Source organism: Chamaea fasciata, unplaced genomic scaffold (assembly GCF_029207755.1).
Source record: "Chamaea fasciata isolate MVZ Bird 193981 ecotype frontalis unplaced genomic scaffold, bChaFas1.0.hap1 SCAF_1, whole genome shotgun sequence".
Classification (NCBI taxonomy): Eukaryota; Metazoa; Chordata; class Aves; order Passeriformes; family Sylviidae; genus Chamaea; species Chamaea fasciata.
The window spans coordinates 72,073,662-72,086,420 of record NW_027094086.1 but is presented as its reverse complement, the minus strand read 5'-3'; the positions used below and the strand labels follow the sequence as shown (position 1 = coordinate 72,086,420).

Genomic DNA, 12,759 nt, shown 5'->3' with positions numbered 1-12,759 from the left:
ATTAAAGTGCAATACTGAGTAGTGTAACAGATCCATTTGTCCTAATCCTTTCACTTTACAGAAAAGCATTAAATGGTGTTGAGTAATGCTGTCTTTTCATTGTTGAACAAGCCCTCTTCTCCTCATCTGTTGTGTTCAGTCTGCTTCTGGTGTACTCCATTTAGATTGTTAGAGCCTTCTGGTAGCACTGACCATTAGATCTATTTACATTCGTGATCCTCTTTAGGCCTGACACATGGATGTTTGTATCTTATCTATGAAAAAGTGGGCATCTCAAGTACATTTTAGTAATGGATGGACCAGGAATTTTGCTGGAGAGTTGTGCTGGGCTTATCTTTTCAATTTGTATTTTTGCTTCTAGGAAACATTTGTCTCTTTCTGTGAGGTTTAAGTGTTAAACTTGCTTAGTCTGTGTTTGTTTATTTGACTAAGGTTTTCAATGCAGTAGTTTGTCCTTCTTGTGTATGAGAAGTTACAGAAAAAGCACCTTCCTGGTGCCTTCTAATTCATTCTGGTGGTGTATGTATGTGTGTGGTACTTAATGTTGTGTTACTTGGGCATCTTCTTCCTCCTTCTACTTAATGTCATCTCTGGAACCAAAATGAAGTGTTGAACCTACCTTTAAACTCTACTATAGTAGGATGCATTAATAATTATTTTGTCTGCCCCTGCAATGCCCCCTAAAGGAGGACAGCAATAGGAGCATGTAGAAAGGGTTAATGAATGCCCAGGCTGTTGATCCAGGGCTGTAATTGTATTGGGTGTGCCTGGCTTTACATCCCACAGCACCTTTGGATGTGCAGCCTAGGTGAGGGGCACTCTACAGAACCTCCCTGTGGAATTTTCTCCAGACCTGTGGAATAAAACTCTACAGCATAGGCAAGACAGTCACCTTGGGGATGCAGTTCTGCAATAAGAATAAGCAAACTGCATAAGCAGTCAGGGTCATAAAGCCGAGGAGGTATATGGTCATGGAAGCAGGTCTACCAACATAACACTGCATATAGAATGCATATGTCTGGAATCAAAGGAAAAGCAGCCTGTAATGGCCAAGCCTTCTGCGCTTTGCACAGAGCTGCTGTCTTCCAAGTGCTGGGCTTCTACCATGGGCCTTATGGAAGAACAGCAGGGTAGATGTTTATGCTTAGATTTTGAAACAAATATAGTTTAGCATGTTGTTTTTGCTGGAGTATTGTAACCCATAGAATGAATCTTCTGTAAGAGATATTGAAAAAAAAAATACTTGCTGTGTTAATTGTAGCTGTTTGATGAGGGTTTTTTTTGTTGTTGTTTTATGAATCTTTTGTCATATATTTGATTTTCTTTCTCAAAAGAAATGATGCTTTTAATGATTTTATGGTTAATGCATCCAACAGAAAAAAAAAAACAATTGGAAAAGTCTGCTCTGGCCTGTTTTGCAACAGAAGTAAACTAAGATTAGAGTAGGAATTTGCTTCAAAGTAAAAATAAAGCATGACTTTACAAGTAAATAAAGAGCAAGTTGCATTTGTATGGGTTTAAATACTTTGTACCAGAAATAGAACCACCACAGTTGTGGTGGAGCTTCATGGTACTGCAACCTGAGGGGTGCACAAAGTAGTTTGTTCAGGTGCAGCATAGGTTTCTTTCCATTGCAATGTTTGACAGCCAGACAAACCCTGATGCCTAATCCAGAAGTTTGTTTGCAACTGTGTTTTCAGAAGATCGCCTGAGGAAAAAAAACCTCTCTGTGGTATCTTATATTGTCAGTCACATGTTTGTAACTATAGCTGCTTTCTACCCAGTATTTTCTTTTTTTTTTTTTTAACTTATTGATCAAAATTGGAGTCATTGCACTCAAATGCTGAGCAACACGTGCCTTGAATAAGTTCTAGAAAAATAAGTTTTATTTTTGACAAACTAGGCCTCAACCCCTTTCTGTTAAGGAGGGGTGTGAATTGTGTTTGGTTTCATAAGTAATACAGCTGTTCTTTTGCTGAACTTTCTTGATGGAATCCTCTTTTTAGTTGGAACCTGTGGAATGGTGTTGGCATGTGTTTCCTTTCTTCACTTGACCTATGGCGCCTTTCTTCCTTTCATCCTTCCTTGACTTCATTGACTTCCTTCAGTGAGTCAATGACTTACCAGCAAGAGTGTGTTAATACATTTCTGTGAGGAGAGAGTACAGTGTGAAAGAGGTAGGAAAACTGGTGGTTGGAAGTGTAAGAAGAAAATATAGACAAAAGTGAATCATAAAAGTTTCTGCAACAGGCTCCGCCATACCATTTTTCTTGCCTATTTTCCCAACATGGAGCAATGCTTGTTAACCTGGAGTTTTTCTGAGTGAATTTATTATTCACAGATATATTTATAATATAATGTAGTTTTAAAATGCGAACTTAACAGTCACAATGAATCGATACTGATGATGCACAGAAATTGCTGAAGAAAATCTTGTTTGTCTCTGTTCTGGTGTTGAGGTAGTTAGACACTGTGGAGCCCCAAAGTGTCACAGCAGATCAAGTTTACAATTGCTACTAGCTGTGTCCTTCAAGCACAAATGTTGCAGATAAATCTGCAGACAGTACGTGCTGAATGAATGAACAGGTAGATCTCCTCTTGCTAGCCCTGACACCTTGTTTAATAGATTCCCCTGGCGTTAATGGGACTGCCACCGGGGCATGGGGGGTGATGTAATGGAGTCAGCACGGCACATCCCTGGGGAGACTTCTGACATGTCTCGCTGCCTTTGAAGAGGATAGTTGTGCAACTTTAGTATCACAGGAAGAGATCTAAGGCTAAAATTATTACACAGCTTCAGGAAGATGGAGTTATTGTATCATCTTTAGATTAAATATGTTTAATTATAAAATAGCTCTAGCATGTGGAAATACATTTTAATTTTCTTCTGATAAGATTAGTGAGTTTGTTGTACTGATGCCACCCAGAGACTTCTGTTAATATTGCAAATCTGCTAGTTTTCAACTATGGTGTTGCTGTTATTGTTGTGGTATTGTTATTATTGTTATTGGGGGTTTTTTTTGCTAACAGAGTTTCTTTCAGAAGGTGCTGCTGTGTGTATGTTTAACTTTGTGCTCAGTATTTTCAAAAAGGACACCATGGCATGAGGTGTCACATACATACACCATAAACACTACTGAAACTTTTAATATCTATGTTAATTTTTAAATGAAATTAGGAGGTCTTTATTGTCTTTTTTACTTTGTTATTTGCCAAGTTGTATTATTATTAAAGATCACTTCTGAATTTGGTTCTAAACATACCATTCTATTCATTGCAAGTAATTTCTCAATTTATTTTACTGTTTAGTGTAGCTCTACTTTGAAGTACTGAATAATGAAACTTAGGTTAGAGGGAACTTTACAATTTCATTTGCAAAGAACTGCAGAGCCCAACCCTTGGCGAGTCCTTGGACAATGTAAACCAAACAAGTCATGGGCTGTTGGGCAGATACTAAATTTAAAGTAAAACAGAGACAGGTTTCTGGTCTTTCATTTTTTAAAATATGTGTATCTAATGTCCTTCTGCCCAGCTTTGATTGTTAACCTCCTTTGTCTTTAAACCTGTTTAAGAGAATTCCTTGACCTTTCCTAGGAGCTGAGTGGAATCTGGTGTGTTTGCTTTGCTGTAGATTTATGAACCACGACAAACTTCGTTTTATATTAAATCTAAGCTATTAACCCTCCCTCCCAAAACCTGAACCCCCAGGAATACCCATAACATCCGATTCCCAGCATGTGAAAGAGAGCTGTAGCTTTCTCAGAAAGACTTTTTTTTTTCAACATCCATCTTTTAGTTCCATGAGAAAGTGGGGGTTTTTGGGAATATTTATGAGGTATATCAATCTTATAATAGCAATGAAATTTTTTTGTTTGTTGTTGCTAAGGGTAAATATGTCTTGAATGTACCAAAAGGACATAGTGTGTATTGGCAATCACCTGCTGTCATGACTGTATGTACACCATGGTAGTTTTCCCTGGACAGCTTTGAGTCCTAGACCGATGTCTGCAGAATGGCAAACATGCCTACCTAGGTTTAAAGGAAAACAAATCCAGGCTGAAGGTGTGTTTCAATAAGTGTTCTCAGTATCAGGAATTAGAGGAGAGAAGTCAATAAAGGGCTTGGTGTTTTACTGTAATTCACATGAAGTGAGGGCAGAGGAAAGGGAGGGGAATGCTGGGAAGGGTAGGGTTACGATTGGGATGGGTAGGGATGTTGCTGTTTGTCACCTGTGACCAGAAAGCAATACTGTTAGGTTACGTGTTGGCAGGACAGCTTAATTGCCTTACACATTTATTTATGGAACTGCTGTGGTACACAAAATGTGCAGCTATGTTATTGTGTAAAGCTTGTCATGTTGCATCTGCATGAAAACCATTTATAAATTTAAATTATTACTTCTTACTACTTTACTGTTGTAGTTTTAATTGGAAGAAAAATAATTTATGGGCCTTAAGTAGCTAATTATGAGGTTTTTTACTCCAAGGAGATAATTCATAGCAAAATTCAAAAGTCTTGTTTCACCTGTGGGTTTTCAGCTAGATTTCACTGTTTTGGTGAACAGAAATTTAATTATTCTGTTAATTAGTTATATAAGCTTTTACTTTTGCAGTGTATGTAGGGTTGGATTGCCTTTTCTTTTTCAGGAACTGTTTTTTTGTTAATTTTCCCTTACCAAAGTGTCCTCAAGTTGTAGCTTTATCTCGTAAATGCTTATTTCTGTGTGACAGGTGCTGCCACTTGTGACACACAAGAGATACAGTTTCAGAGTGTTTTCTGAAAAAGAAGAGCTCTAGCAGCCATTTGCTCTTTCTGACCTTATTCCCTCAAGCAAGAGTACTGCTGAATGCAACAAAGATGAGATAAAATAATTTATGTTTTGGGGGGAATCAGATTTCAGAGAGATTTTTTTAGCAAGTCCTCATTCTTGTTCTCTAGCCTGGGCTTGCCTTGCCCTGCCTGGCCCCTGTTCCCTTGCTCCAAACCTGGAAGTGGTCTCAATCACCTGCTTGCTGTACCTTGAAGCTTTATTGTCTATTGTGAGACATCAGGACAAGTGGAGGAGAATTGACTCCTTGAATCTCAGTGTTCCCTGTAGCCTTCTGGCGCTGCCACACTTCTGTGTACTCAACTGTCCCTGCCCTCCCATGCTGTGGGGAGCCACTCCTCTCCTCTTCTTTCGGAAGACCAAAGGTCTCACTGGGCCTGCCAATATAGAGCTGAAGTAATTCCATTCTCAGCTGCTTACCTTGTCTCTCTCTCTCAGAGACTGATGTTTCCACAGTGGGTCTGGATTTTATTTTATTTTATTTTATTTTATTTTACTTTACTTTACTTTACTTTACTTTACTTTACTTTACTTTACTTTACTTTACTTTATTTTATTTTATTTATTTTTTTAAATTTTTTTTTTTATTTTTATTTTATTTTATTTATTTTTTATCCTCCTTTCTCCAGTAAGTGAGACTCTTTGTGATTTACCTCTGGATTTCCTCATCTTCATGTTCTACCTTTTTTTAAAACTTTTCAGAATTTTGCAATTGATCGTTTCATATGAAATGCATGACTGAAAAGTTAAAGCTGCAAAATCAAATACAAAAAAAATAAGAAACACCTCTTGTATGCTTGCCTGTGTAGCCTTATATATATATACATATATATATATATATATATATATATATATAAATAGATAAAGCTGTACAGGCCTGTAATGTATATGAGTGTTTTTCCTCCCTCAGAATCCTGCTGGGTTCTCTGCACAGCGTCTGCAGTAATAGCTGATGGCAGCTGTAATCACAGTTATCTAATACGTGGCCACATCCCCTTTCCATCCCAGTGTTTGAATCCTGGTTTGAGCACCCATCCAATGCAGATGGAAATCAACAGTGAATTTAGCTACAAGTACTGCAGAGCATGCACAAACTGGCATTGTGAGCCTGAAATTGCCCAGATGCATACAGGCTGACATTAAAAATGCAGAAGTTACTTTTCTGACACCCAAGTGATTCTACTTCACAGTTCCATCTGTTTTTCCAAAGTATATGATGATACAGCTTCTGCACACTGCATTTAATGGTTGTCTGCATTGGCTGAACACGTTTTGACACAGAATAACATTTTTCTCCTGGGCCCATTCCTTAGGAATGGATAGCCCACTTGTGCTAAAACTTTAAATTAGGAACAAATCATCCTGAAACAGGCACCAGACATGGATTATTTGAACTGAGACATTTGCAAAAGCAAAAATACATTTATGAGTGAAGAAGAGAGCTTGGGATGAGTGTGGTTAAGCTGAGCTGCAACTAATGATACCAGTATCAAAAATTGCACTTCTGCAGCACCCTCAGGGGGGTTGGTTTTGACTCCGTGTTCTAAATGGTCATGACCATGTGCTCGCCTTGGTCTTTCAAGTGACTGTTTCACTCCTGTAATCTTCAAATAGACAGTCCCGAAGCCTATTGTGCCATACATGCACAGCCCTCTTCACCTTTCACAGAAGTTCCAGACCATTGTTTTGTGACTACATTAAAAACAAAACAAAAACAAACAAAAAAAAAAACCAACAAAACAAAACCAACCAAAACCGAAAACTTCAATCAATGTCTTGAGAATTCTGGAATGCTAGAGGATGAGGTTTTTGTACAGCTGAATATTTTTTTAGAGAGACATTTCTACCTTTTCTATTGTTTCAGCAGTTATATATATTCCATGTGTCTATTTAAAAAATGTAAAAAATTAAAAAATAATTATGCTCTGTTCCCACAATATTGTGTTTGTCTAGCCAAACTGTTGAGTGTCCAGTTGGTGATCTAAATGAAAAGAAGAGCTACTAGTAATGAAAATATTTAAGGGTTTGATTTGCAACTATTTATGTGTGCTTAAGTTGGAAAGTAGGAACAAGTTTATATTCTGAATACAAGTAATGCTCCTTGCTGATTTCCAGCAACTCACATGCTTGTCTGCCCTGCTTAATGTATCACTAAATTGGTCTGAGAAAGGAAGGTGAAAAAAAAAGTTCAGTGAATGTCAAACATTTTTCCTTTTTTGTCCCTCATTTCTCAACCTTTTTATTGTGAAAGTGATGGAAAGTCAAATTTGCTTGTTTTCCCCATTGCTTTTCACTTGATCAGATCCTTTTGTAAAGAAAATAAATAACTAAGTAGCTAACTAAATAAAACCCTCTAGTATGCAGCTGGTTTTGATGCATGGGTATTTAATCTAACTTTGCCTGAGTATGCGCCAGTGAGTTGCAGTTCTACTGTGGTGTTTTCTGCCTTACCCAAGGAGGAAAAACAATTCAGAACAAAATATGGATACTTGATTCAAGTGTGCATCAGGTGGCTGCCCTGTATGTTTTAAAGGCTTGTATTATAAATTAAATGGCATGGTGGTGAAAGTCTCCTATGTTTCCTTAGAGGACCATAAGGAGAAAACTTGCAAACCCACAGAAGATATCTACGGATTTAATGGTGGCTACCTGATATATTACACCTACAACATTTATAGTAAAAGTTGTATTTCTTGATTGTTTTTAGAAATTGCCCCTTGGCTACACGTGTTCAAAGCAGAAGATGCTGTGGACTTCTCACAGTTGACATTTGACCCAGGACAAAAAGAGCTTATTGCTGGAGCAAGGTGAGAAATCTATTTCATTTTTTGTGTTGCACCAGACTGGATTTTGTTCTTTGTTGATAAGCAGTGTTTTGCCAAATTCCAATATCAGTGTGCTCTTGTATGACTCCCCTGCCTTCTAGACCCACTGAACTGAATGTTATGTGTGTTTATTCTCTTAACCCTGACTGGAGTTACGAGATGGACTGGCTGCCTGGTATCAAGGTTTATAATAGCTTACACTTTTCTAATTTTTAAGAAGACTGTCCTGGAGTACACAATTTTATGTGCATACGGTGGAACAAGCAGGTGCCGTATGGCAGTGTGGCAAAATTTACCATTACATGAAGCTTTGGATGATCCCAAATTTGGCTACACAGTGTGGCTTTTTGTGTTGGGATGTTTCTAATAATTATTCACTGTAATGCCGGGAGCGATCTGTTTAAAGACTGCAGAATTGGTGGTGAAATTGGTGATAGTCACTGTTTGCACAGTTGGAGAGCACTCTGCAAGCTGTGATCAACAGTGACACTTTCTTAGATGTCAACACTGAAGCAGTGACAGTCCTTCAGCACTATTTTTTCTTTCTCTTAATATATGAGGCATAGTGAAACATCTTTGTTTGCCCCAAAAAAATTAACCATCTGAACTTATTATTCACACCTGCCTTCTGAATATATTTTACTTTTGAATTTAAAAAGTTCTAGTCACTTCACTTATCTGTTAGGTTTAGTGTTGGAATATATTTCTGTTTCCCAGTTAGCTTCTTAGCTGAAAATGAGGTTCAAAATGCAGTCATAAAATGCACTGCAAGAAAACTTTTTTCCATGGGCCAATGGAAGTTGCTTATCTCTAGGGGAAAACTTTCTGAGTGTGGAAATAGGTATGTGTGTGTATATACATATTTGTATATCTTTGGTCCACATGAAGTGGGATATTCTGTGCCTTGATGTTGATTTTTCAATTTTGTAAGCTACCCCATGAAACAAGGTGTGATGTTATCAATCACTGCTACTCTGTAAGGACTGTCACCATAAGTTGTCTGAGCCTCTCCCCAGGCTTCAGACCCATGGAAATGTGTTTTGGTTCAGTGCACTCTGTACAGACATCCCAATAGCTGTTAAAAAAAAGAAAAAGAATACTTTTCCCTCCTTCCTCTCTTATTTTCCACACTGTTAATCTGGAGACCAAATCTGAGTGAAAAATAAGCTCATTTAAACTGGTGCTTTTAATGAAGCCTTTTGAATCACTATGGGATAAGCCTTGGATGATTTTGTTGAATAAGCAGTGGCTACAAAAAAATCTGCTGTAAATTCTGCTTTTAGAAAAAGATCCCATAGATCACAAGATTTCTTTTGCCTGTAAGTCATATCTCTGGTTCTGACTAAAGTTAAAATATAAAAATATTCAGGGTTAATAAAATTACTACAGCCATTTTGTTTTACACAGTTCAATATAGTTGGCTGTTACTTGATCATAGAAGATACTGATTTTCCCTTTCCTTATTCTGCACTTCCACTCTAAATTTTAACTTTTCTGGTATTGTTGTGTTTGGCCACGAAGATCTTCCTTTAGAATAACTAAACTTGCCAGCAGTTTCTCTGATTGGATGTATTATTGATATCAGTACATCCTTTTCGCTACACACCTTCCTGTTCTTTAGGGATTGTGCCCCACAAGTCATTGTGCATCAGGGGTCCTAGATTCAGAGACTAGCGACCAGTTGTCAGGGTGCTGTAGTCTCAAAACTGCAAGTGTCGATCATACTGATAATCTTACTGATTACACACCTTCTGCATGTAGTCCCCACTGCAGGGAATCCAGTCACTGTGACTATCATGTCAAGTTTTCTCCTTATTTGCAGAAATGGTTTTCGCAGCATTTCATAGTCTCAGTTCACCATGTTGATGCCTTTTTCCCCCTTAATATACTATTTTTAGTTACCTTTCACCGAGAGCCGTCTGAGCAGAGCCTTAATAATACTTGTGCTATGGTCTGTGGACAAAATTTTAGTACAAGTTTCTTGAACCGCTGCCTTACTGGATTCATGTACTTGAAGAGCCGTTCAAAGAATTCATTTTCTGTCCTAAGCAACAACTATGCTCTTGTAGACAGCAAAGAGAATGCACTGTAATTTATTCTTCCTGATGAAGTATCTTTTTGATATATAGTTAATTCTCTTAGAATATTTCAACTTTTTATTATTGTCTTGCTGTACTAACACTTCAGTACTGAAAAACTAATAACCATGTGTCATCACTGTTCAAGATCTGAACAGTGAAAAGTTCCTATTCAGTTGTGAAAATGGTAATTTGTAGCCTTCTAGCATGGACTTCTCTTTGCTACCCAGACACTGATAGAGACAGAAAATGGGTGACGGGGCACATGACAAAGGTAAAAATAAACTTGTCTTACTCTATACACTGCCAAGAGAAGTACTCACATTATTATTTACTTGTCCACCATCCACACAAGAACAGGTGTACTGGGTTTGCATGGCAGGTCTCTATGGAAGGGGCCTACAGGGGTCACTTCTGTGAGAAGGTGCTGGGAGCTTCCTCCATGTCTGGCAGAGCCAGTGTCAGCTGGCTCCAAGACAAATGTGCTGCAGGTCAAGGCTGAGCCCATCAACAATGGTGATGCCTCTGTGATAACATATTTAAGAAGGTATAAAGGTTATTGAGCGCAAGTAATTATGCCCACAGAGGAAAGGACTGAAAAAACTTGAGAAACAGTCTTGCAGACACCAAAGTCAATGGAGAAGGCAGGGGAGGAGATGCTCCAGATGCTGAAGCTCAAATTTCTTCTGCAGCCCGTGGTGCAGACCATGGTGAAGCAGCTGTGTCCCTGCAGCCTGTGGAGATCCATGGGTATGCAGAGATCCACCTGCAGCCCATGGAGGAGACCCATGCTGAAGCAGGGGGATGCCCCAAGGGTGGCTGTGACCCTGTGGGAAGCTCACCCTGGCAAGACCTGTGGCCCTATGGAGAGAGGTGCCCACACTGGAGCAGGTTTGCTGGCAAGACTTGTGACCCTGTGGGGGAACCAGCAGTCTCTTCCTAAGGGACTGCATGCTATTGAAGAGATCCATTCTGGAGCAGTCTGTGGAGAACTGCAGACTGTGGGAAGGATCCATGTTGGAGAAATCCCTGGAGGACTGTCTTCCATGGGAGGGGATCCCATGCTGGAGCAGGGGAAGGACTCCTCTTCCTGAGATGGAATAATGGCAGAAACAATGTGTGATGAACTGACCATAACCCCCATTTCCCTGTCCCTTTGTGCTGCTGGCAGGAAGGAGGTAAAGAGTCAGGAATAAAGGTGTGCCTGGGAAGGAGGGAGGAATGTGGGGAAGGTGTTTTTAAGATTTCTTTTATTTCTCTTATTCTACTCTGATCTTGATTGGTAATAAATTTAGTTAATTTCTTTGAGTTGTTTCTATTTTGCCCATGAAGGTAATCAATGAGTGATCTCTCCCTGTCCTTATCTCAAATCATGCACCTTTTGTTGTATTTTCTTTTCCTGTCCAGTTGAGGAGGGGAGTGATAGAACAGTTTTGATGAGAACTTGGTCTTCAACCAGGGTCAGCCCACCCCATCTTTTCACGTTCAGGATTCTGCTTTAGTAAGCTGGTGGTGTTCTAAACTAGTGGAATGGTTTTTCACAGCCAGAAGCTGAGTTCTGGCTCATCTTATGTTCATAATTGACTTTTTCTACCTTAATGGATTTAATGAAGTCTTCCCAAACTCCTCTGTCTTAGAAATCAAACAAAATACTATTGTGAAAGTTTGACACTATTGGAAATTTTTAAATCCCCTTTCCATTATTGATATTCACGGCAGTTGACTCTTTTTCATTTATAAAGTTGTACAGCCTCTAAAGATATTTATGATTTGTCTTACTTACAATGGTAGCAAAGATCCCAGCTGGGATCCAGACTACATTTCTGTTTTGGAGTTGCCAGTGTCATGCAGCTGTGTGGAAAGACAGATATGATCCTGTGATACCCCAAAAGGTGTCTCCTAGAGTAATAGAGAAATTTTGATCTCTTTGCATAAGGTTCTTTGGAGACTTTAAATTGTGCTAGTGTGTACTATTCTGTTTATATGTATATATGCTTGAACAAGGTTTAATGAAATTAGTTAGAAATGTAAGGAAGGACTGCTAAGAGGCAGATGAGAAGAGGGTTGGAATTGTAGTGCAGGATAACAAGGGCTGAGCATATGCACAGGCCCTGCCCATAAATCCATCAGCAGGTACATCTAGAAAAGGATGTAGCAGTATAAATGGAAAAGCGGTGTTGACAGAAAACCAGATAGTTTAAGTTTGCCATGAGTAATTTAGTCAAGAAACAATGAATTTTGTCATGTTTTGCTGAGGCAAACAAAATAAGAACAGAAATAATTTGATATAGAGGTCTCTAAAAATATGCAAGGGACTTTATTCCATAGGATCTGCCATAGCAGGCAATAACTGGAAATTTGGCCTATATTGCTAAGATTAGTCTTGCTTTTCTAGTTTGGGAAATAAAGGTGGTCTTCTGATGTCTGTGGGCATTCTGATGCTGTGCAAAAATAGATGTTTTACAATTGTATCTGTCCCCTATCCCTGCCCTCAACTTCCGCAGGTTGTCTTCCACTCCTTGTGAGAAGGTTATAACTGGTTGATAATTTCTTTTTGTTCTACAAAACATCCAGCTCTTCTATAGGTATTGAGTTGATTATGCTGGAGTCTTGTAGCCTTGTTTCCATTTCCTTATGCCATCAGCAGCAATCCATGAATGGTACCACTCCAACACTAGTGTGTGCCTTCACATTAATCATGAAATCCATGCTCCCATGAAACTGTATCTTTAAAATTTGCCCCAGGCATTGTTCTTAATATTGTATGTGACTTGGCAGATATAAATAAATGAGTTCTATTGCAATCTGAAACCTTCTTGGGAATTCATTTGTTTTCTTAGAAAAAAGTCAACCCATATGGCAGGGCAGAATTTACTTTTACAATTAACTGGCACCAGCAAAGGATTACTCTCAGGGCATTAGCTCCTCAGTAAGCTCAAGGAAATGAGAGACTGCTTGTTTGTCTTATTCTGATAAATTCTAATGAAATATTCAGATGAAATATTTCTCTTTGTGTTAGTTGGTGGAC

The 12,759-nt window shown here is 38.6% G+C and overlaps 1 protein-coding gene across 4 annotated transcripts in view; it reads left to right on the top strand.

Moving 5' to 3' along the window:
* The window catches only part of SEMA5A (semaphorin 5A), a 318,649-nt gene that overhangs the window by 109,316 nt on the left and 196,574 nt on the right, over nucleotides 1–12,759 (top strand). For all 4 annotated transcript variants that reach the window (XM_066186026.1, XM_066186022.1, XM_066186035.1 and 1 more), the window contains one exon: nucleotides 7,536–7,635. In XM_066186026.1, the coding sequence (XP_066042123.1) occupies nucleotides 7,536–7,635 (100 nt within the window). The remainder of the gene's footprint in view (nucleotides 1–7,535; nucleotides 7,636–12,759) is intronic.